The 25,935-nt window shown below is 40.7% G+C and overlaps 1 protein-coding gene across 1 annotated transcript in view; it reads left to right on the top strand.

Annotated features, from left to right (window-relative positions):
• The window catches only part of TNNI3K (TNNI3 interacting kinase), a 47,258-nt gene that overhangs the window by 4,870 nt on the left and 16,453 nt on the right, over window positions 1-25,935 (top strand). Inside the window, exons 6-17 of the mRNA XM_065737379.1 lie at window positions 1,875-1,973; window positions 3,430-3,568; window positions 5,875-6,019; window positions 6,101-6,205; window positions 6,838-6,932; window positions 7,577-7,726; window positions 8,989-9,075; window positions 10,295-10,351; window positions 11,327-11,419; window positions 11,505-11,562; window positions 11,683-11,877; window positions 12,224-12,328. Coding sequence (XP_065593451.1) covers window positions 1,875-1,973; window positions 3,430-3,568; window positions 5,875-6,019; window positions 6,101-6,205; window positions 6,838-6,932; window positions 7,577-7,726; window positions 8,989-9,075; window positions 10,295-10,351; window positions 11,327-11,419; window positions 11,505-11,562; window positions 11,683-11,877; window positions 12,224-12,328 — 1,328 coding nt within the window. The remainder of the gene's footprint in view (window positions 1-1,874; window positions 1,974-3,429; window positions 3,569-5,874; window positions 6,020-6,100; window positions 6,206-6,837; window positions 6,933-7,576; window positions 7,727-8,988; window positions 9,076-10,294; window positions 10,352-11,326; window positions 11,420-11,504; window positions 11,563-11,682; window positions 11,878-12,223; window positions 12,329-25,935) is intronic.

The raw sequence follows: 25,935 nt of genomic DNA, 5'->3' as shown, positions 1-25,935 counted from the left end.
TGCAACTTCCCTGCCTGCCCTGTAGCAAAGCAATGGGGGGAGACGATTATGTTTCAAGAGCTCACTGCCTGAATCTTCCCTTACCCTACCTGGTAGCCTGTTTTGTCTGAATGGACCAGCTAAGGAAGATAGAAAATCTTATTGTGGTCTCACATCTGTCCTCGTGTCTTACATACCTGTGCGTATTCAGTATTTCACTAGATTTTTTCCTTAGAAAAACAGAATTATTTGTACATTCATCAGTGAGTTATACGTAAAACATCCAGAAGTCTCTTTAGCAAATTCTTACATCTGTTTGAGGGGGTTTGATCTAATTTTTTTGCATGCACACAGTTAAGACAATAATAAAATATAAAGACACTTCGTAGAACTGATAGTGTCTTTATTTGCTAAATTGGAGGGAATTAGAAGAATATTTGCCACAATATTTTAATTTTAAACTATTAACTAATAAATTAATGGTGCATATCATTATGCATATTTTAGTACAGGGCTGTTCTTGTGCAACCTCACCTCGAGCATGCACTAAAGAATAATTGCACAGGACTAAGTGATGGTCACCACCACTCTGCCTTCGGAACAAGGGCTCAGGCCCCTCATATGACATGCTGGCTCTACTCCTATCCTGTCAAAGCCCCACGTTTAAAAAAGTCAGAACTGGGCTTGCAGTGTGGCTTCCAAGGGAGGCTTACTGCTGAAGTCACAGCTAAAACTGATTGGCAAGGAGCAAACTTGGATATGTCAGAGAATGGACATTGTGCTGAAAATGTATTGGCAGTCACATGGAAAAAAATGTATTTCAATTTAAACTGTGTAAAGAAATAATACCTGAACACTAATGTTGCTTAGTAACAGGCTTTAGTTCTCTGAGTTCTGGAGAATGACATGGATTTCAATGACTGGCTGCACTGCTGCATGTATGAAATGAATCAATAGTTTTAACTCAGAGAGCAGTTGACAGAATTGTGCGTCATCGTAGCTGGGATTAATTGCCATCATCAGGGGAAATCTCAGAGGGGGAGGTACAGGTGTGATGAGCGTAGCACCAAGCTGGCTATTTCCCCTTCTCTGTGATTTCTGCAGGTTGCCAGGGAAATGTTTCCCTGTTGCTTGCTGTGCTGAGGGTGATTCACAGTCCAACACCTTTCATCATCATTAGAAAATCTCCAAAGTTTCATCAGAATGATACATAGAGCTGCCCACACAGTCCAGCTGCCCGCCACTGCATGCATGGGCTCCCTCATACTTCAAAGAAACAAAGGCTGATTAGCAGCTTTGTAGACTTCAGTAAATAATCCAAAGCAGCTTCATTCAGACTTGCATTTTGGAAGTTATTCAGAAAGCCATGTTTGGTAATTACTAGCTGTTTGCAACAGCATCGGCCTCCTGGAAGTCCAAAACCAAGTGGCAATTTGAAATAAAGCATGTAGGTTAATTTATTGAAACCACGGGCTTGTTAACTTCTAGAATACAAAGAAATTTCTATACAGTGAGTAAATTATGCTGAGGCTTTACCCACACACATCTACATTTCAAAGGATTTTCTATTTTCTTTTACTTCTAAAAACTCTGGTGTTTTTACTGCTCCTTGCTCAGGACGATTAAAAGAAAAATTAAAGGACAAACTCATTTCTATGCCTCTTACTTTGTAAATCAGCCAAACACATCTTCAGGCTCATTTGTAAAGCATCAGTGATGTTCAGCGTTCAGTTAAGTTTGTCACTTTTACACCTTTATGTGCTGTACTGCCTTCACCTGTGTAGGTTGCTTAGGGCTTTTTTCTTTTAAACAGGTGGTAGAACATTTTGAATTTTACTGGCTGATTCCATACAGACTGTGCTCCTAATTCAAATGTTCTCTTTGTATTCTCCTAGGCTGTTGACATTCTTTTGCAGCATGGAGCTTATGTGAATGTTCAGGATGCAGTTTTTTTTACACCACTGCACATTGCTGCTTATTATGGCCATGAACAGGTAACACAGTGGGGAAATTTCGGAAAGACAAAAGATGGAGAAGTCCAGGCAGCTGTAGATCTATTGTTACATATTTGCATTACAATTCAGAGGGACCTACTGTGAGAAGCTTTCGTATGCTGAAATCAATCTCTGTTTGCCCTGAAGTCTGAATTTTAACAAGAAATATCTACACTCAGTCTTCTGTGTTAGACCCTGGTAAAATTGGGTACATTCCCAAGTCATTTTCTAACCAGATCTGATAACTTACAAACAGGTTAGAACTAAGGTCTCTATTTCATTTGTTGCTTTTTTATCTCACGTTTTAGAGAATGCATGAGGAGTATCAGTATACTCTTAACTCTCTGCAAGGAGGGGAACATCACAAGTTAGTAATAATTGCCATTTCTTTTGTTTTCATTGGAATTCACATATTAAATTGTGGCCTCTTTTGTGTTCTCAGAAAAAAAAAATTATATGTTTAAGAAAGCGGGATTTTCCTTGAAATACTGTGCATACAAATCCAAGTGTGCTTGTTTAATTCATACACAGGTCACAAATTCATTGCAACATAATCTCAAACCCTGACCAAAGCAGGCACTGAATCTTCTAATTCTTTTTGTTTGTTTGCTTGTTTTTAAATGAGAAATTATGTGTAAATGGATAATGTAGCAGTCCATTCAGTTGTCCTGTACAGTCCTTTTATGTAAAACATAATAATGGCTTTGCTTTGGCTTATGTAAGTAATTGCCTACACCTTTTTTTAATTTTTGTTTTTATTTTGCTATAAGAGTGTGTTCTGGGCACTTCTCATGTTTCAAAGGATGAACTCTAGACAGAATGCATTTTTCAGTTCAGTGACATTATTTCGAGTTCATTGGGAGTTGGAGGAAAAGCTTTCAAAAGAAGAGTTCAGATGCAGAGATGATCGAAAAGACTGTGCTCCTGTGATCGAGTGACAGCAAGGCTGTGACCCAAGGAATTACTCCTGAGGTCCTTCTTTTAATATATATGCACCTCTCCATCCAGGCACATTGAGAAACTCCTTGTATGATGATCTGAGGGATGAGTTTCTTTATTTGCCATAAACCACTTGGAACGAATCATTGCAGCTCTGAGAAATGATGTGAAGAGCACATCTGGTGCTTCTGTTGTCAGCAGCACTGTTCAGAAAGGAAGCTTCTGAGAGTTTCTGACCTGCGTGTGGGCTTCATTGTGCTGATTGGTCATTTAAACAAATGCATGCCTCGTGTCCAGCTGTTCATCACACATCCCATCTTAGATAAGAAATAATTGTTAAGCATTTTAATAATTTTGTAGGCACACAACTTAAACATAAGTTTGCTATTGAATCTCCTCTCCCCATTCAACTTCAAAGAGATGCGCACATATGGAATTACTCAGTGCAGTGTTCTATCAGATTTTCCAAAAATTGATTTTCTTGTGATATTTTAATCAACGTTGATGAACTACTTAGGTGACTCATCTCTTACTGAAGTTTGGAGCTGATGTGAATGCAAGTGGGGAAGTTGGAGACAGGCCTCTCCATTTAGCTTCTGCCAAAGGCTTTCTGAATATTACAAAGCTCTTGATGGAAGAGGGAAGCAAAGCTGATGGTAAGGAAAAGTGTATTAAAAAATCAAGTTTATCATTGTAATCTAAAAGACAGAGCTAGGTCTTCAACACTGAGTTTCACTTCCTAACGCTGTGTGCGTTTTTTCTTCTATTGTCTTTGGACAACTGGAAAAAAAAAAAAGCAATTGAGTTTTTCTTCACTTCTTACATGTTCTTGGTTTGAGTTGCCATCTCACGTGCGTTCTGTTTCCATGAATAAAATAATGGTGAAAAACAACAGCAGAAAACAAAATTAAGGTTCATATGTAGAGTAACATTACTGAGATGGTACTTCAGGGAAGACTTGGCTGTGTAATATCTACCTCCAATCAAAATAACTTAAATGTGTAGTAAACTTTCAGTGAATGAGATACAGACAAAGAATTTTAAGTCAAAACTATAGAGCAGTTGACTTAAAATAATTCAGATAAGACACTGCAAATGGTTCACAAACATAGGAACAGAAATTGTACCTTTTCAGCACCTTTCGTTGTGCTACACAAGCTTCATATGCTTCGTTGTGGAATTCTTATTCACAATAAGGGAAAGTGTGTGAGAGATGCATAGTGGGTTGAACCATGATGGAAATCTCTTACTCACTTATTTGTTCTATGAAAGTTAGGTATCAAGTAAAACAAAACCCATCATCCTATTTGTAGTTATATATCCTCCAAGAGGTAAAAAAAAAATGGCTTACAGGAACCTGACACCATTCTTAACTGCAAAACAAAGGAGAAGATGCCTCTGTCTCTCTTACAGCTTGTTGTGCTACAGAAGCTCGTGGCCCTGACACCCCTCATGTCCCTCAGGCCATTCTCTGGGCACCCATTGCAAAGCACTGACATTTATTAGTACAAAACTTTGACATTTATTTCCTTCTTATTTATTGCGCTTCAGAATGAATCTGACTGGCACCAAATCACAGCAAAAAATAAAGGCTAACATGTCACATGAATCTATACAGTGAAAAGTAATCTTAGAATAGCAAAATAAAACAATTTCCTTTTTTTACTCCTTTGTACATAAGACTGCTGGAAGAGCTGGTGAAGGCAGGTAATGAAATTTGCAGACCACAAACTCAATAGGTTCCTGTGGTTGGTTGGTTGATTTTTTTTTCAGTCTGAAACACAATTCATCTTTGGAATTCTCTGTCAGGAAGCATCAGTGAAATTGTACGTTCAGTACAGTTTAAAGGACTGCCAACTTTTGTGAGCATTCACCATTACTTCAGGAAAGTTTTAAAACAGGGTTTTATTATAATATTCATTGCTCCTTTTAGTCACAGAAAATCATGACAAGAAGGAACCTCAGAATGCATTTGGTGTGCCCTTTGTCCCAGGGAGTCAGCTGTAGCTAATATTTGTACCTAAAAAGCCTGCTTATGGCAAGTCTGGACACTTCTAATGGTACTTCTCAGTAGGCTTTTAATTTCGAAGATTTTGTGAATTGAGAACAAAATATTGGACAAAGTGGACTGGATTTGTCAGCCCCTTAAATTATGACATCAACCAGTTATGCTGCTCTCTACCTACATATAGAAAAAAATACAATCACAGAAAATGTGTCCAACAAACAGAGAGAAGTACAACTCCTGTAATATTCTATGTCTCTATTTTTGCCCATTCTAATATATCATTCCATGTTATATAAAAGAATACTCCCATCCTATGAAATATGCAGTGAGGAAGGTTAAGCACACACATAATCATCCTCCGAGGGGAAATTAAATATTTAACAAAATGGAAACTCTGGGAAACCAGAAATTTGAATAAATTCTCCCCTTCCACTTTTACCTTCTATGTTTTATGTATTTATATTTTAATAGTGTCCATGAAAAATATATCCTATTGTGTCTCCTTCATTTTTTCGTTTATTTTCATCACTGCATAGCTTATTTTATTCCTTAGTTCATCTGTTGATATTCTAAGATAATGTAGTGTGTAAACACAATTACATTTTTGCACGTACCCTGAGTTTGCTTAGCACTGAACCGTACTGGCAGCATTCTAAAGGTGGCAGTAAGTCTTGTTCCACTCCTGAAAGGCCACATGAAAACACTCCATATCGGAATAAAGCAGTTAGATACCCTAAGCCCAGGAAGCATCCTCGATGATGCACTGCAGATGACCCCACATAGTGTGATTTTGGCATGTAACAGCTCACAGAAATTTCAGTTTTAAAGAACCATAAATATTTTAAGAGGTTTCATAATATGTCTGCAATGTACGTAAAGCTTTATTAAATATTCAACAAAAGCTATGCCAGATATAAAATACTTTCTTTGCTCTCTTTCTGGGTGCAATGACAGTGAATGCTCAGGACAATGAAGACCATGTTCCTCTGCACTTCTGCTGTCGATTTGGGCACCATGAAATTGTCAAGTTCTTACTCCAGAGCAGCTTTGAAGTTCAGCCTCACGTGGTAAACATCTATGGAGACACACCATTACACCTGTGAGTCATGTGAGGAGCTCTGCTTCTCATTGTTTGGGCCTAATTGAAAAGTTGGCGTTGTTAACAACTCTTTATCTTCAGTGCTTGTTACAGTGGGAAGTTTGACGTGGTCAAGGAAATGATTCAGCTCTCAGGAACAGAAAGTCTCACCAAAGAGAACATCTTCAGTGAAACAGCTTTCCACAGGTGAGGCACCCAAAGGGCCATTCTCAACAGAACACTTGAGGTACGTGCACTGCAACACCCAAGAAAAACTAAATGTCTCACCAACAACCAGATGAGGATGAGGAATAAAGCAAAGAGCTCAATGCAGATAATAAGTTTACACTTTGATATATGGGAGAGGGTGTGTGACCAAGGAGAGAGAGCAAGGGAGAGAAAGAAAAGTAGGAAGGGTGTCAGGTTCATCAGCACCTGCCTGGGTCACTGCTGCTCCTGCTGTGTGCTTTGGGAGCTGCACATGGAGTCCTGCCCAGAAACCTCCCGGATTGCAGACATTCTGGCATGGAAAGAGGGGGCAGAACAGAGTTTGGTCACAACACTGAAGACTGCAAAGTGCTGATTAAGAGACACATTGGAAAACAGTGAATTGGTTTTGTATAACTGTGCAAAAATGAACTTATACAAGAATAACTAGAATGCTTGTGAGGCAACAGAAATGAACGTATTTGCTTTTGTGGGTGAATCGTGCATTTACACATTTCTAAAGATCCTTTATTCCATTCTTATCTCTCTATAATTCTGTTGAAGTCTTTAGCTACCCAAAGTATTTATCTGCTCATGTGCTGCAACATTCACTTTTCCTTTCATTTTTGCAGTGCTTGTACCTATGGAAAGAACTTAGAGCTTGTAAAATTCCTTCTTGACCAGAATGTCGTAAGCGTCAACCACCAGGGAAGAGATGGACATACAGGTAACATCATCACCCTCACTGTGTATGAAACATACACCAGCACCACAAAATTTGGAAGCTATACACAATCAGGATTTTCAAGGTAACTGACACAGTAAGTCAATGAACAGCACCTCGTTACCTCTCAGAGAGATCACTACGTTTATTTCTTTATTTAGTGCATTTGGCTAAAAGGCACAGAAATACCAAGAGTTCAGTGAGAATGCATCAAGTTCATTAGCCTGCATATGAATAGTAAAACCTGATGTAAAGTGATTCTCCTGTAGTTGGGCTTCTATGCAGGATCAAGATTTGGGCCTCGGTGTCATTCTGCCAGGGTGTGGGATGCTGTGCCTGAAGGGCTGCCTTCCTGTCTGGACGACCCACAAAGAAAAAAAGAGCGGTTGCTTTGTTTCTGCTTGCTTTTCCTCATACAAAGTTGTTAAATGTGATTTGCGGGTGGGAGAGTAAATGCTGACACATTATATAGCAGGCAACAGATGGGTTCTTGCGGTGCTGATACTTCATTTTCAACTGCTGCCTCGGGTGTTTGTTTGATAATGCATTCCTTTATCAGGTAAATCACCCTGTGCTTTACAGGTGTTGGCACAAGTTCTGAGGTATGTTCTGACAGTTGTTCTTCCCACACATCTCTGATGTTCTAGGACTACACTGTGCTTGCTACCATGGCCATATTCGTCTGGTGCAGTTTTTACTGGATAATGGAGCTGATATGAATCTGGTCGCTTGTGATCCCAGTAGGTCCAGTGGAGAAAAGGATGAGCAGACCTGCTTGATGTGGGCTTATGAGAAAGGTATTTCTGTTTTCTAGTTTCTGCTACAAAATCTATATAGGAACAGTACAGGCAGGAGATAGGAGTACAGAATTACCCCTCAGGCCCTGTAGGCTGAGTGCTCACCGGCTGCTCTTCTGTTCCTGGCACAAAAGGTCATAACAACAAGCCCTTGTGTTTATCTTCTCATATATCCTGTTGTACACCAGTTTAATTCAACAATTTAACACAAACTCAAGGTCAGAGGTATTTACGTGCTGCTAAAACAAAAATCATAGAGCTTGTTCAGAAAGGGCCTCTGGGATGTGCTAGAGGAGTTTTAATTTTATTGCTGAGGAAGGCATTAAAAGGATCAAAACATCAGGGCCAGAAATCTTCATTGCTTGCAAGAAGGGATCAGAGCAGGGAATTTCCCCTTCCCGTGGTACTGTGCCACATGTCAGCTGTGCAGCACATTGAGTTTTGGCAGCATGACCAGGAGGGGACACTGGGAAGAGCCCAGGACCTACCCATGTCCGAGCAGAGCCAGCTTCTGCTGCTCCAGAAGGGACCGTCTGCTGCAGAGCTGAGCTGTGAGCAGCGCTGGGTGCACCTCTGGGGGAGCAGACTGAAGGAGGAGTAAAAAGTGCTGCACAACAGCAGTGGGAAAAATGCAAGTCAAATTCTGATCCCCCAAGGCACTGCACTACTGTCATGAGGATGACTGTAATTAGTAAAACAGACGTCAGGGCCCTTTTAAAAATGTCACATTGGCAAAATTGTCTGCTCAAAATATGCTGAGGGAAAATTCAGCTTTGAAATGTTTACAGAAGACTTCTGAGCATTACTGAGCAGAACTTTGCACATCAGGCATCCGAGAGATGGAGCGCATCGCGCTCACACCACTCTGCTTCTCCCCAAAGAGGAATGATGAGTACAGCAACTGTCTGCAGCAATACAGTGTGCACACGTTGTGCAGTTTAGGACATAAAACTGAAATACATTCAGGCACTGGTTTCCCTTGCATTGTTTATTGACAGCTGTGATCAACCTCAATTTCAAGATTTCTGAAGGTGTTTTTTTCCATTGACACGCATCACATGTTACTGTTAATTTGACTCATGAAAATAACCTCCTTACTGTTATTAGCTGATATTTCCCTGTATTTCTGTAATTAAGAATTATGTTTTAGATGAGCGCTGCTTTATCCTTGTTTTCATGTTCTTGATACACACAGCTCTGTTTTGATATATAAAATCCCTTGATTTTGTATTACCTGCAAGTCCTTACACTGCCTTTCTCAGGTCATGATGCCATCGTGACCCTTCTGAAGCACTACAAAAGGCCTCAGGATGAATCACCCTGCAACGAATACTCGCAGCCTGGAGGAGGTATGGTCTGAGAGGTCACTTTGATGGCTGACTGAGTGCTGTGATCCAAAGAGCACTGAAGTCCCTGGGAGTGCTCCACTGATGTTAGGGAGTTTTGGATCAGTTCTGTCTGGTACAAAGAAAATCAGTGTCATGAAAATCACTATTTCCCGTGTTATACATTGTCTATTTCTGTCCAAATTCTCCCTTCGCCTTAAGATAAAATTATGACTTTTTATTGCTCACTAGAAAGAAAAGCTAAAAGCTGCAAGGTGGTCATTCCCCAGCAATCATTACTTATACCTTTCTACTTCCATGGTACTTCGTTCAGCCATTCTCTTTTTGCTGTCTACCCCTGATGGGGTTTTTATTACTGATACTCAGTGGATTTCTATACTCGATCCCCTTCCTATTTTTATGTATTTGAATATCTAAATCTCCCTTGGGTTGAATTTGCTACCCTGTGTGCTACAAATTACTCATTTCTATTGGCTTCTAAATGATGAGAATTTTAATGCAAGGAGGTGAACAACACACTTTACAGTGCATTGAGAATGCTGTCTGCAGAGAAGGTAAATATATCAGACATTGTGTCATTGATTCTTCCTGCCCTGGAAATGGAAAAAGCCCTACAGCAGCAGCAGGATCAATCTCCTTCCTACGTTTCCAGCTCTGCAGAGTTGTATCACCTCTTCCAGTTTTAGGCTTAGGGTATTTGAAATGCATGTGAGTTTATGCATGCATATGAAATTCATTTTTAATGCAACATCCAAATTTCTAATGCTGACTGTTAGAAATAATTCAGCTCCCATTTAAGTAGAAAAACAAGAACTGATGGTTTTGGTACATGGACAAAGTGGAACTCTTTTGAAAAGTCACATCAGCAAACTGAGCAGAGCCTTTCTGGCAGCCCAGCTGTCAGAATCGTTAATCTGAGCTGAGTGCCTCTACAGAACCTGGCTGACACAGAGGGCTACAATTTTGGTGTTAGGTCCTCTGTTACGTTCACAAAGGTTGATACTGTTCTACGTTTAGTAAAGCTATATGCAAATTACTTTCAAGGATACAGCAATATAATGAGTCACAATCCTACGTGTGTGTGATTATATGTATTTCCATCCTGGATTTTGTTATTGTTGCTCTTTAAGCAGTCGTCACCTTGTTGATTTATCAGTGTATTTATCGATACGCTTACACTGTATTTCAATAATGTAGAACTAATTCTGTCCTTTTGTTTCAGATGGTTCCTATGTGTCAGTTCCATCCCCTCTAGGAAAGATTAAAAGCATGACTAAAGGTATTCTCAATTACCAGGCAAAACTCAGAGCTTTATATTCTGTTACTCAAGGTGCTTTTCAGCCTAAACATACCATGCAGGGCTCATGATTCTTGGATTTCCTTTCCTTCAGAAACGTGATGTGTGTGGCAGCAGCTCTATTTCCCTGGGATACTTTCAGGGAAAAATTAGTTCAGTTTTCTTCTTCTCAGTGTCTGCAGAGATTCTCCACAGTGTAATCCCTCTATTGATCGTTTACATTAATAAATATGTGTACCTTTTTTGGGTTTATTTTGTTTTGGAGAAAAGGATGCTGTTGAAATCCACTGTAAAATTCCTGAGTGATCTTTACAAGAAACATTCTTTCCAAAATGCACTGCATTATTCTGAAACAACTCTGGTTAAAACACTGAGATGATATTTCACTTTCTATGGCCCTTTTGATTTTTCCTTTCAAATATCCACTCTGGATTTAAACAAATCCTTGTATCTTTTACATAGCGGCATTGAAATACTCCACTGAGAAATATTCTGATGAATTATATAGTAAGAAACAAAATGCATTAACACAGTAGAGATGTTTGTTAACTGAATTAAGCTGCAAAATTCAGATTCCATACATCACTAAGAAGTAGATCTGGAATAACGTACACTGCATTTGTGTTGAACATTTGGTATAGAGGAGAAGGAAATTATTCTCCATGTAAAGGATTTTATGCAGTCATTACCTGGCACAGGCAGAATATGCTCATGGGACAGTGTTCATCCATGATAAGATTTAAACACAAGGAGCAAGGCAGCTGTGATGTTGTAATTACTTCTTTGTGATTGGAGTTTATTGTGGTTACTGAAAGAAAAGGGAACGGGATTACCTGCCAACAGATTTGCAGGAGGAAGGGCAGCATTTACTGTGCAATGGCTCTGTGAAGTTAAACACTTATGTTCTGCACTCATAACACTGTGTTTTACCAATAGGTCAAGTGTTTTCTTTTGCAGAAAAGGCAGATGTGCTGCTTCTCCGTGCTGGTTTGCCATCGCACTTCCATCTGCAGCTCTCTGAGATAGAGTTCCATGAGATCATTGGCTCAGGTACCAGGAACAAGAAAGCCTCTATTCTGAATGTTTTATGTTCATAAGGATTATCTTTATACTTACTTATCTTAAAACATTTTAGGATCTTTTGGAAAAGTATATAAGGGACGATGCAGAAATAAAATAGTAGCAATTAAACGGTAAGCTCACCAGACTTCCTTTCTGTGTGGCTAATTACATGCTTTGAAGTATTAATATATACATATGTATGTATATATGATATTTTTTGTCTTACTGACTTCTTTCGTGCAAATTCGAAGCTATCGAGCTAATACGTACTGCTCCAAATCTGATGTGGACATGTTTTGCCGTGAAGTTTCCATTCTCTGTCGACTGAATCATCCGTGTGTCATCCAGTTTGTTGGAGCATGTCTAGATGACCCAAGTCAGTTTGCTATTGTCACTCAGTACATTTCTGGAGGATCGCTCTTCTCCCTGCTTCATGAACAGAAGAGGTATTCCACGTGTTCTTTGCATGGACTTGCACAGAATTTGGAAGATAAATGCATGTGTACTGATGTGAAACCTCTAAGTTTTGGTTTAAAACAAGAGTAAAAGAAACACAATTGGAAAAAATTGCTTTGATTCAGATTATTGGGTATAAAGGGAAATCAGAAAGTTGTCAAAAAGCTTTGATTTAGTCATTTTATTCTATTATATACATTTACAATACATAGTATAACATTATTTTTATGTAAAAATGTGTTAAAAGTTTCCTAATTTCAAGATAAGCATGATTTACAGATAGCTTTTCTCTGTTTATTAACTTCGAGTAATACTGTATTTTTTCTTAATATATAGAACTCTTGATCTGCAGTCAAAATTAATCATTGCTGTAGATGTTGCTAAAGGTATGGAGTACCTCCACAATCTGACACAACCAATCATACACCGCGATTTGAACAGGTAAACGTCTTTCTTTATTCAAAAATTCAGGAAATATAAAACCTTGAAGCAACAGCAGTGGTCTGCATTCTCCCCTGTGTGGGATCTCACTAAGACTGGTGGAGCTCGATTGAAGGTCTGCTTGCAGTAATTGGTCTAGATAATTGGGCATGACACTTCACATTTACTGGAGGCTTTAATAGATTGGAATTGAATGACTTGTCACATAGAATTCAACTTCTGTGATTCTGTGTAACTCCTCTTTATTAATAATTTCACAGACAGATTTCTTATCAGGAACTTGCAAAATATTTACACTCCATTTGCATATAATGATAAACAATTTGTGCAGTGTAGCATATTCCCCCAGTACAGCTTCTTTGATCCAGGCCATTAACTAATGCTTTTCACCAACTTGCTCCTGTAAAAATTAGGGACCTCATTTAAGATAGTCACTTGACCACCTAAGGTCAGTAACAGACTTCCTTCCCATCTGTCCTATGAGCCTGTCCTGGAAGGGAAAAAACATTGGATGAGCCTGCACTTGTCCCAGGAGGGAGTACCAGCAGGTTTCAGTTAACTGCCTAACGCTTACCATACTCACACATGAGGTAGATCACAGCTCAAGTGTCAGCTACCAATGCAAAGGAGGAGAGCAACTATATGAGAGTCAGTTATCCAGATTTCCCTCTGGAAGTGAAAGTGAATTGAAAAATATTGTTTTTATGGGAACTCCTTGTGTCACACTTGCTGAACTGTAATTTTCACTGAAAGATGCAGCTGTAGTATTTTCTTACATTTGGCACACTGATGTTCAGTACTTGTTAGAAACAGGAAACATCGCTACTGAGAGGATTTTTAGTATCACATCTATATCAGAAATCACTTCGACAAGCCATTCTGTGCTACCTTCTGCTTTGGAAGTAGAATAACATATAAGCATATGTAAAGGAAATCAACTAGACAAAGAGAGGTAGAGCTGAACTGCTGTTGTACATTCTGGCTCCATTGGATTGCTTGGAAACAGCTCCTTTGTGTATACATGTGATCACTGTGACAAGAAAGCCCCTGCTGAAACAATTCTTAAATATAGGATGAGTTACAGAGTGGGTTTTCTTCAGTGTCAGGCTGATGCCTTCATTCCTCTTTAGTTTTACTACTTGTCTTTAACATTTCAGAAGTGTTCATTTTGTTCGTATCTCAAGTGACTGGTCCTATAGAGTGGTGATGAGAAAATAAAGAACACTTTCTCACATCTTGCTCCCAGTTTCCATTTCCTAGTGATACTGACAGCTGCATTGAAAAATTACCTGTGAAATACTCATCCAGTTGGGAAAAGAAGATGACTTTTCTCCCTTGATGAGTAAAGAAGTAAACTAATAGTGAGACCATGCCTAGTTCAGGGTTCTGGTATCAAGCTGTGTAGAAAAAACGAGAGGAAGAAATCCATTTTCCGGACACTGGTGTTTTCAAGAGAACAGCGTGGCAGGGTTCTGTGTTCTTGCTTCAAGTGTACTGACAGTAATAACACTTCAAAGGACACCTGTAAATTAAGGGGCTTCAAGTGTAACATTTTCTTGAGATTTGAAGCTTAACATACAATGAGGATAGATAGATAGATGGATGGATGGATGGATAGATAGATAGATAGACAGACAGACAAATCTGTTAACATGGCTTCACCAACCCTAGAGACGTGAAAACCTTAGGGAAAATAGCTGGTTTAGGCCATAGTGAATGTCCAGTTTTTAAAGCAAAAGATGGGCTCACTGGAATGTGCACAAAGCAACCTGTACATCAACCTGCAAAAATTACCAGCAAGAATAGCTACTTACTACTGCATTTTAATTTTCTTACATACCTATATAACAAAATTAATCTAGATTATGCACTGCACAGCATTAATATTGACTACCTGTTGTCCTCCTCCTGATGCTAAAGATTCCCCTCTTTCCCACACTGTCACCAACTCCACACATCTTGAACTTTCCCACTTCCTTCGTAGACCCATATCCCTCCATCATTTACTTTCAGGCCCAAATGCTTTTATTTTGGAGCTGGAATTCTTGTCTCTGTCAGCTCGGGCCCATGCCCAAATGCTGCAGTCTGAGTCACTGTTTAAGGACAGCAAAAGACTGAATGATACAGCTCATCTTCATGCCTTGTCATTACTGTTACCTAAATAGTTCCTCAATAAAGGATTTTTTAAATATTATTTTCCACATCCAAGAGAGAGTCTCACTAAAGAGACAAAAAGCGTATTGTTGCTTCACAGAATTTATGTCAGATTGCATTTGTGAGGGTCAAAAGATAAATTTGCTGTGAGGACATTAGTGTGGTTGATGTGTAGTGCTGATAGTAGCTTAACTTTTCGGTATAAGAGCAAAAGTTGTGTTTTCAGCATGAGTCCCAGTCAGCCCACAGACACAATTACTGTATGAAAATCTTCATGATGATGGCACAGAAAGGCCGAGAATGAAATTCTGACCCTCTTGTGTTCAGTTCTGCCAGTAGCTTCACAGGAGTCGTATTTTTTTTTTAACCTTAGATTTTTCACATAGCGTATAACCTTCTTTGTGAGTTCTGAAATCTAATGCAATGCACATAATGCATTAAATGAATCTGCAGCGTGTCTTGATGGAACAGAGAAGAAAATGAATCTTTCATGTCTCTACCCTGGGAAAGGGGTTATCCTGCCGTTCTGAGAATAATTGGGAGTTCTATTTTGCTTTCCAGTTCTGGATAAAGAAGTTCTGACAGCCATCAGCAATGGAGACGTATCAGCTTATTACTCCTTGTATCGAGTCTTATAGTGGTGAGGGATTGTAGTCACAATGATTATAGCACTTTAACAAAAAAAGAGACTATTTTAGTATCAATTTAATTTAAGCCATCAGAGCTGAACACAGTTGGACCCAGCCTTTGAGCGACTAACCCTCATTTGATGGCTGTAACTCTGTGAAAGTTTCTGAGAGCTGGCTTAGCGAGGAAGATGAAAGGGAGGACGGAGGCCTGGTGGTAATGGGGATGGTGTCTGCAACTCTTCTTTGTTATAAAACCCCCTTAAAATCTTAAAATAGCAGTTGCCTTTCATTAAACCAACAGTGTGTTAAAGGTAGAAGGGTCTTCTCATGGCTGTGCTCTTTGGGAAAGGAGCATGCACTGAATACGATTTCTCTGTCTCTTGCCCTGAAAACGAAGAGTCGCTGTGTCTGCCAGGCTGCAGCACTACTTGCTTTTGCAATGTTGGGGTAATTATACACTTTGATTCTTTCATCTTTTTTCTCTTCCACTGCCTCATGAAGGGACTGATGCGTGATCTTACCATTGCAAACTGTGTGTGGCCTTAGCAGAGGACAATTAATTTCTGATTCCGCTGAACTCATTATTAACCTTTTGTCAGCTCAGACCAGATTTATCTTCCCCTATTTCTCAAAACAGAGCTTTGGTAGTCTCTTTCTCACAATCAGTGGTTTTCAAATTTCCATTGAGGCAACAATGGCATTAGTGAGTTATATCTCCTATATACTGTGGGTCATATGTGTTTTTTTACTTTATAAAAATGAGTAAGTGTAGTGCTCACTGGAGGTATCAGATTGACAAAACTGAGCCTGAGGCTGCCTCCTGCTTCCAGGCATGTTCATGCACTCAGCACCAAGATGGGCAATTGCACACCTTTTTGTTGGAAGCACTTACCTATGCCACGTTTGGGAAGGGTGGGAGATCAGTTTATTTCTCTGTTGGCTTCTCTACAAAAACTGATGCCAAGGTCCTGACTAAGCTTACTAGGGCTGGATTTATTCAAGGCCACTATGAGCACTGAACACATCGAAGCTGAGGCTAGGGCTCAGTACATCTTCTTCCCATTGAGAAGTTATGATAATTTTTGTTGCTACTGACAGAAGCCAAATTTGAACTGAGGCCACAGAAAAGTCTGCAGTTCTGTATGATCCACATGTCTGCATTTGAGAGTCTGTAGTCAGCTGTACGTTTGATTGATGCCATCTTGGGAGGGGTCTTAAAAGAATTTCACATGTCATACTCAAATCACTTCAATATTTTGATAGAAAATATATATATGAGAGCTAAAATCAGATTCAGTATAAACAAAGAGAGTCATGTCTACATTGTATGAACCCATTACGTTGTTATGATTAAGTTTATCATCCAGAGCTTTGGGTTCAAGTGAAACTTGAAATCATAGAGTGATTTGTGGAAGTCCTGGTTGGAAGAGTTTAAATTTTTTCTGTCCTAAAAACTACAACGTGGTGAAATTTGTATTCTTCACTTGACTGTTCTTGCTTATATCCACCTCTCTAATGTGAGGAAGTTATGCTTTTTTGTTGAGACCATCAATATTACTTTCATTTTCCCTTCAGCGTGTATGCTATTGCCAACCTTTTCTTTTTATTCTTTTTTCATGTACTTTCACTCTTGAATTTACTTGGATCAGTCAACATTTTGATAAATATTGTGTCAGCACTGTTGTGTCTACATTCACTTGCTTTTATGCTGTAATTTGCTCAGCCTTCCAAGAGCGTTATACAGTGACTGCTGTATGAAGATCTTGATCCTCAGAGTTACTGGGAGATTTTGACCTCACTAAAGCACTCTGTGAATCTTTCCCCACATTCTCAGTTCTTTGAAGATGTGTTTGCAGTGCTAGTTCTTAAAGCCTCGCTCTTTATTGACAGCATGCAATTGGTGTTCTGCTTCTTTGTGTGTTCTTTGCTGAAAATTAAATCAATTGGAACAGCTTCTCTCACTCAGCAAATCAATTTTCAATAGATTCTATGTACGCTTTTCTCACTAAGTAACATGCTGCCAAAGGCAAAGGACATTTTCACTTCATAGGCATGATCCACATTATCATACAACATCTAAGATACAATACGAGTGTGTATGCCTTTCATTAGCAAATACTTATATAGCTAACAGTTATTTGGCAAGGGTTTTCTTTTGTCCCTTTTATTCATTCCCCCCAGATTCTCTTGAGATCAAACAGATTTGTGAATGTGGCAATCATTCACCTTCCCTTTTGATTTCAAGGACTTCCTCTCTCCTTAAGTATCTGCACAAAACACAATCTCCTTTTCTTATTCAAACAAATAAATAAATAAAAGGAAAAAAGCACAGGTGTACAAGTAAGGAGATGCTATTCCACCTCTTCTCAGGTTGCTAACATGTATGACTGTTACTGTCCCTGCTGCAGTATGTATCTGTGTTCTGTGACAGTATCAAAGTGGTCTGAAAAACAAGTTAAAGTTTGTGTAAAACCCTAGAATCTTGTTTTTCTGCTGAAAAAAGTAACACTGACCAAACATCAGCTGCGGAAGTCCTCCCTGTGCAGCACTGACCCAGCTCAGGGCTGTGTGCAAGAGTTTGTTTGCAGCTGTGGCTCTCTCCTAAGCCCCCACATTTAATGACCCTTCAGTTCCCCTCGACCTGTGAATCCTTCCCTGCTGATGAGAATGTCACAAACACCTTTTAAATAGCCGTAATTCATGCCACATATGAAATAACTGCCTCAGTGTTATTGATTTTGCAGCTTGTGACATCCTTGAGTTGATCTTCCCAAATTGAGATAAATGTAATGTTTTGTTTGGAACATGCAGGGAGTTCCTTCTTCACTGGGCTGCTTTTTCTTGATCGAGTGTAGAAACAAACACAGCAACAGTCAAAGCTTCGGTTTCATTGATTCCTCTACTTGTTCTTCACAAGTTTGCCTTCTGCTTTCTGTTTTGTGTGTAGGCTACAAAGCCTCTCACGGGAAGCTGAGATCCATACGACTTTTTTCAAAGCTTGAGAGAAATCTCTCATCTCCGGGCATCATACTGCCATATAAATGAGTTTTGATTCATTGGTACCGTTCTGTAAAATGGAATCCGTCATGAATTGATTCTTCTGAGCCCTTTTGGAGAGCCTAGAAATATAAGTTAGCTCTCCTATGTGGGCCAAGCTGTAGCCATGCTCTCTGCGGTGAGAAGGAGCTTTCCTGTTCTCTGCAGTCACACTGAGGAGATGAAGCCTGCCTTCCTTCCCTGTGACTGCTGTATGATGGGCACAGTTGAGTGGGGAATGGCCAGCATGGAGAAGGGACGCCAGGAGACAGCACCCTTCTGAGGGTGCATATGAACCACTTCCAGACTGCAGGAAAGCACAGACCTGTCTTGGGAACGCTTTAGACATGCCTGCCTGTGGGGGTAATATGCATGACTTTGTCTTGCCCTGAGCTTGCTGGAAGTGAGGCATGCATGTGACACAGAGCTTGAGCAAAGCACTGTGCTGGGCAGAGCGTGCTGAGCACAGCACTGCACAATGCATACACAGCCCCAGAGCTAGCTGGGTGCCCACAGGGAAATAGCAACTGTCCGTCCTCACCCAGACAGATGCTGGGGGAGAACAGGCTGCAAGGCACATACCAAGGGCTGCACTTTGTGGGCCTCCTGCATGACACTGCCAGTGCCTTCCTTGGCACACAACATCCTCTGCTCTGAGCCTTGAAAGGAACTGAGAGAGCCTCCTCAGCTCAAACTCCTTTCAGCATTTTGGAATGGAAGAGGCAGCTGGGTATCCTGCGTTCTACTTGGCCAGCTTTCTCTTCTACATACAACCTGGCAGCATGTGACTCAGAAACACTGTTCAGGGAATAGGAGGGCAGCACAGAAACCTGGCTCTGTACTGTGAAGGCTGTTCCACTCAGGTGTATATGTTTTTGCACTAAAAAGTCAATATTACAAGAAAAGTTATTTGGTCATTGATGAAATCAATATGTCTATGGCTCACATCAGAGGATTCTACAGAGCAATATCCTCTGAAATGCCCATGGTAGGATATGCACATTTATAACTTCACACTGATATTACAGTGATCCACTTTGAGGATAAGAGTGAAGGATCTCAGAAGCTGTGAATACAGAGAAGTCAGATCACCTTTTAGTCTACCTACATACTACCTTTACTTGAAAACCATTATCCCTTATTCTTCATGATGTATTGACCTCAGCCTACAGCTTTCCAAACTATCGTATCTTGCAGTTTGAATTTTTTTCTAAAAGACCCTCAATTGAGAGTGTCATGTTGAGCAAGATATGAATCAGAAATAAACCTGAAGCCTGGAAAAAAAAAAAACACCTTAGATTCCAAACAGCCTGTTTCTGCAAACACAGGAGTGAAAGGGCATTGTTTTTCTCAGTTGGGAAATATTGTTAAACACCATATGTAGTGGAAATGCTAAGTCACAGCTTGAACCAGGGATTGAGCACCTGGTGGGAAGGCAGGGCCAGCACAGGGGAGCTCAGGTGCATGCAGTGTACCTGAGAGACTGGAGGGGTGGAGTCAGCATCCACCTCTTTTAAGGGTTGGCAGTGAAAGTGAAGGTATTTCTCTAGAGGTCCTTGTGTACCTGGGGTTTTCTGAAGGTAAGCAGTTAATTTCCTGTTTTTCTGTGTCTGCTGCTGTACCATTTGAGTAAATCTTCCCTTACTGCAGCCTGGGTTCTTGCTGCTCTGCTGTCAATGTTGCACTTTCCATCGTGTTATGCTGTGCCTTGTCCTTTTTCATCCTGCTCTGCAAATAGAACTGAGAAAGTCATTTTAGTTGCCAGTTAGTTTAGGACAAAGATATTATGTGAGTCGACGAGCCTGGTTAACTGCTGTTAGAACCAACTACTTCAGGGAATGCCTAACGTAGGCCATAAATTTGGTTGATTCATGCATATATTTTACCTGGGATTTCACAGTGTAGTCAAGGCTTTAAGGAACAGATAATACATCAGTCTTTTCATAGTTTGCCTTCACTTATGTTTTTAAATGCCTTACATCTATTGGTTTCTATCAGCTAATCTTCTCACCTTCCCTTGTAAAAACCATAGGGCTTTTATGTTTACTGTTCAAGAAGCGTTTAGATGAGGTGCTAAGGGATTTGATTTAGTAGTTGGGTAGGGATAGTGATAGGAGGATGGTTGGACTAGATGATCTTGTAGGTCCTTTCCAACCTTATGAACCTATGTATCATGTTAGAAGAAGATGCCTTCCAAAAAGGTTACTTCGTGTTCTGTGTCTTTTTAGATGTGCTTTTCTTCTTTTCTCCTAGTGTCTCCTAGCTCACTATAGGTTTTTAGCCACTGTAATCCCTGATTCCTGTCTGAAGTTTCATGGTGTAGTGACTATAATTTAAATTCTGAACTCCTTACTGACATCAAATTCAATATATTAAGTATTGTTTGTTTCACTTCCCAAGTCATAAGTAAGTCCATCAGACACAGTGGGCGTGAGTCAAACCGAGTTTTTTCCCAAGGGGATGTCCTGTAGTCCAGGTGGATGGCAATGGGGAAGTACTGCAGTCCTAAACATGCAGTGTCTTTAATTATTCTGTACCTATAGTCTTATTATGCAGAATATCTGAAACAGGATTTCACCAAGATTGTGTCATTCTGAAGGCATCTCCTCAGTTCTGAGAGACTTTTGTGCAGTCAGTAGCCAGGCTTTTCCAGCCTGCAGAACCAATGGAGAGCTTTTTGTTGCTGGTTGGCTGACTCCTGGAAACGTGCTCGTATGTGCCACACAGCTTTGAAAAGAAAACTTTTACAGCCAGTTCTGAGCATGAGCAGCTAAAAGGTGCTCTTAAACAGGAAGGGAGCACATCTGTTTTGATAACTGTGTTCTGCCAAAGGTGTTGATGTTGTAAAATGACACATTGCTTCATATGCCTAATGTAACGTGAAGGAGTGAAGCAGGAAATAAATGCATTTGAATGGCATTTATGGATCCGTCCGATCCTGTAGGTGTAATAGGCATGAATATAGGTACTCAGCACTTGGCAGTGAATGAATTCCTCAACAAGTCTGCTGCACGAAGAGGTGCTCCCATGCTGCAAGGTAAAAGGGAGTGCACTGAACGGCTACAGATATAAAAACAGAAGGGTTAGGTCACAGACCATCTCATTCAGGATCTTGTCCAAACTTGGACTACTTTAAACTTGTATGTGTATACAAAAACCAGTGATAGTGCACAAGAAGGGCTCCAAACCTGACATCTGCTGGGGGTGCTCATTTGTTATTCACTGGAGACTGAAAAACTGAGGGAAGGGAGCAACACCTCTTTTTTTTTTTTTTCCTTTATCCTTCTTATTCCCGTTTTGGGCCATTAAGAATTGGCCAAATTAAGAATTAAATAGAAATTAAAAAAGAAAGGCAGTGTATACTTTAGAAAGCCACAGTTTAATTCCATGGCGTGCTGACAAGTGCGAGCAACAGACAAAACTGCCTCAAGCTGCAGTGCTGTGCAGGATAGCGGGGTTGGCAGAAGGAGAGTACTGCCCACTGCAGCACTGCCTGCACTTTGTAAATGCTCTTTCTCTCCACACAGTACTTACTGTTTACAAAGAAAATGTGATTTGAATTCTCTCTCCAGAACGAGCCTGTGCATTTAAGCTAAAATAAGTATTAACTAAGGTTGTGTTTGGTCCGTGCACGGAGACCCACAAGGAGGGGGAACTGGGAGGCAATGTGACACGCGGGCGAATGGTGCACTGCATCCCCATCTAGTGACCGCTCTGCGCGCACACGGAGCCGGGCTGTCAGAGCGCACCCCGAGCTGCTTTCTTTTGGAGAACCTGGGGACGTTTTCTTCTGGTAATGCATGAAGGTTATTGAATTACATGCGGGAATGATTAAAATATTCCCTTTGATTTGATAGCTGAGGAATGCAGGCTTCTAGAACGTGCTGTAGTTTGTTTCATGGCCAAGCACAGAAGAAATTTGGACCAGAACATTTCAATTAGATTATTTGGTTGGTTACGGGGGGCAGGAAAGTGCATTTTACATGCAGCACATTAAGAAATATCTGCTTTCCATCCTAATTCAGAACCAAACCAATTGTTGGACTCTTGAACCATTCCCTTAGTATCTGGCTTTGTTTTCCTACCTGCCCTAGTGAATGATTTCATATTCAAGGCCTCCAGGTTTTCCCTGGGACATCAACCTGGTCTCTGCATATGATCAGTTTCCTGCAGCTGTCTCCATCCCATCATTTTGTTAATCATTCTAACATACCCATGCATCTTGCAGATGGATCTGAGTAGATGATAGCAGGAAAGTGAGCAGAACTCATTTAGCTTTTGGTCACTGTTGTCATTGTTGGCTTGTTCGTAGGCAAATGTGTTGACTCAGGTTTTGCAAAGGTGATGCAAAACCTTTGTAGGGTTTATTGACCTGGTGTCCTGTCCTGAAAGACTGCATGAAAGTCAGTGTATATGTTCTGCGTGTGCCTTTAATACCTTCTGACCACAAGCAGTTAGAGGGATTTTGTTCTGGGGATCACTGTGGTTATGACTGTTGCAGACATACTGTGAGTTACAAACTTTATGCATGGGCGCAGTGCATGTGACAGTGAAGGCTAAAGGCCTTCCAGAAAGGTCTGCGTTTTAGTAATGTGGTCTACGCCATAATCACAATGAAGGCTGTGACAGTCAAACAGAGTGATTGGAAGGACAATGAGGAGCACCTTGTCTTTTTCCAAAGCAGACATCTGGTTCAGCCTCTGTGCTGAAGCTTCTCAGATCGGAGCAGCTGAGTGTTCAGTGTGATGTGGGAGGCTGTAGTGGTGTCTGAAGACTTCTATTTGTGAATCCAGATGTTAGTAGCTATTGCAGCACTGTTCTGTTTTCCTTCTCTCAAATTCTCATTCAGTCTTGTTTTAAATGTTACACTGCAGGTTGGCTTCTGTCGTTTTTCTTGGAGTTTGTTCTGCAGAAAAACCTTTTATCTGAGTAAATAATTAATATGCTAGCCGCATTTGATTAGTTGAAAAGCTCTATATTTCTGTCGCTCTGAAGTTATGTAGTAACACTGAAATGCCATCGATGTGATCAGCAGACAGGGCAGGAAGAGACATTAGAAGTGGTAGATTCTTCTCAATTTCTGTTCTCTGTGGATGGTCGTTGGCAAATTACAGCTCAGCCCAGATCTATATTTGTTACTGGGCCACAGCTGCCTGAAACAGGATTACCAATGAGATGTTTCTTAACGCTTCTACTACTGCAAGGAAGCTATTTGAGGCTCCTAAATAAAGTTAACTGTTAGCTATTATGTGCTACATCAAGCTGTTTTGCCAGAGAACCAGACTGTAACAGAAAAGACCTCTAGGCTCGTTCGGGAAAGCAGTGAATGATCTGAGCTCAAAAATAAGCAGAAACATCAGCAAGAGTTATCCTGCCCAATTCTTCCCCTCAGAGGTGAAAACGCTCCATAAGCTGACAGGCACACAGCCAGGGCAGGGCATCACTGCTCAGTCCTCGCTTCCAGACCTCATTAGTGTCTGAGAGTACAGATCTGAGTCCCCTCTCCTTCCTACACACGTGATTTTAAAAGGTGCAGCAAGGAGCAGCGTGCTGTCTGCTCAGTTATGCAGCTGTAGAGAATCATTATACTGAAGTCTCATTTCTACTTTTTTGGTGGGGGAGAAAGAGGGGTTGTTGCTGTTGTAAAGGAAATAGCAAAATGAGAGCTGAGGCAGAGCTAGATGGCTGAGTTTAATTTGTTTTAGGTCTATGTCTGCTTTATTCAATGACTATTTGTTAACTCTTAAACTGTGGGGTATGGTAGAAATGGGAGGTTACAGCTATTCAAGTCCCTTACAATATATTTTTTTGAGTATTAAGGAATGAAACATCTGACAGCAGGAGTTTTACCTTACGCTTTTTGGATGGAAGTAAGCTCAAGCTGCCCTGTAGTTCTAAACCTTTTCCTTTAAAATGTTCACTGGAGATATGCAACCAAGAGCCTGGAAATACAGATACTGAACGAAATGAGTCTGATGATAGCTGCAGGGAGAATGCAGTCCTTCTTTAAAGTTAGAAAACATGATCAAGTGAAAAGGGAATAAAATTCTGAGGGAACAAAGAGCTGGACAGGCAGAAAATAAAGTGCAGTGTCCCCAGTGTATGTGACAGACCACATGTATGGGCATCTTCACAACGCTGCAACCTGAACGTGGTCTGCGGAGCCTCTCAATATGGAGAGAATTCAGTCTTTGATTTTCCCTCCTCTGATGCAGCTGCAGTTTGTACTACCTGTTGGCACACTTCCCCTGCTCTGTCATTCTTGTAGGCTTTTCTTCATGCCTCCTGTCCCTTGGTAGAGGACTCAGGAACCCAGAGTGCCTTTGGTAGGCAAAAGTCATTCAACAGCCAGAGGATGCTGGATTGGTGGGGCTCTTAAGTCAGGAGTTTCAATCAAGGTGTAATAATTACTGCAGCTTTAGAGGAGCCACTGTTTTAATCATTATATGTTGCTGTGGGGATGAAGTTCTCCTCTAGAGAGGAGAGGTACTTGATTTAATGCCAGCCACCTAGGAGCACAGCTTGTATATCCCATTTCCCTCTGTGTGGCATAGAGCCACAGCTCTATCTGCTAATGTCCCCCAATTGTCAGTGTGCACAGAGAGAAAACAGACTGGTTCAAAGTCCTCAGAACTGTAACTGAGTTCAAGTTGCTTTGGAAGTGCCGGATTGGGGTGGAGTTCTTCTGCTCTAAGTTTCTACAGAGCTGTAATTTCTTCTTCGGTGCAGCTCCATGTTAAGAAGTCCTGATACAGTTGCAGGTGGGCTGAAACAGCCACACAAACACATACCCATGTTCCTTCCATGTGGAAACACTGATCCTGAGCTGAAAAAATGTATCCCTGCCTCTAGGGAAGGCTGATGAGTCTGGGCAGAGCAGCTCCCCGGTGCAGGCATGCTGCTCGCAAGGCTGTGACTTCTGTCTGGCAATGCGTTCCTCACAGAGACGTGCAGCAGCTGCCCATGGCTGTGGGTGGCTGTCCCCTCACGTCATGTACGAGCGAGGCCTCTGTTCTTGAGAATCCCAAGAGCAGAGAGCTGTGGAAGTGCAATGTTTTGGTGCACCCTGTAAGGACTTCTAGATAAGTCATAGCTCAATTCTAAGCTGCTTTGTATGACAGTGAGAGCTCTCCAACCCTAAAATTCACAAGTGCTATGATGCCTCCCAGTTGCAATGTGGCTGTTTACAAGAGACCTTTCCTCCCATCCCACTCATTTACTGAGCATTCTCTTCTTAGTTCAACTGGGAAAAGGAAATCACTCAAACAGCTGCAGCACTGACCTTGGTTTTAAACCCTAAGCTGACAGATGAGCGGGGTTAATAATGTGCTGAAACTGCTACTAATTTTGTCTTGTTCTTCACAAATTACTCAAGGCTTCGTGCAGCATCCTGCTCTGTTCTAGATCTGGTATTTCTGGACAAAGCTGCGAAGCTGAAACAAGAGGCAGCTTTGTTTGAAATCATGTTTGCCATGGGGCATGAAGAGCCACATGACAGGTGCAGGCCATGCCTCTAACAAATCTAAATGTGGAGACATATTTCAAATGGTGCAGGAGTGGATCTCAGGCTCCTGGTACTTTGCATCTTTGTAATCCACCAGTCCTTTGTGATCCTTTCATACTGACCTCCTTAACTGAACTGAAGATAAATACCTTTAGGTAGCACTGAACTGTGAATTAGCAGATTCCCTATGAACTAGCTGAATGTGGATGATATCACTCAGTTTACCTCTTTAAAAAAAAAAAAATTCTTCTAATCTTTTTTTTTTCCTGTTCAGTGTGAGTTCT

The sequence above is a fragment of the Cyrtonyx montezumae genome, unplaced genomic scaffold, assembly GCF_038088225.1.
Source record: "Cyrtonyx montezumae isolate F1298 unplaced genomic scaffold, pur_monq_1.0 scaffold_1, whole genome shotgun sequence".
Classification (NCBI taxonomy): Eukaryota; Metazoa; Chordata; class Aves; order Galliformes; family Odontophoridae; genus Cyrtonyx; species Cyrtonyx montezumae.
The sequence above is the reverse complement of the archived record's forward strand: the minus strand, read 5'-3'. Positions and strand labels throughout refer to the sequence as shown.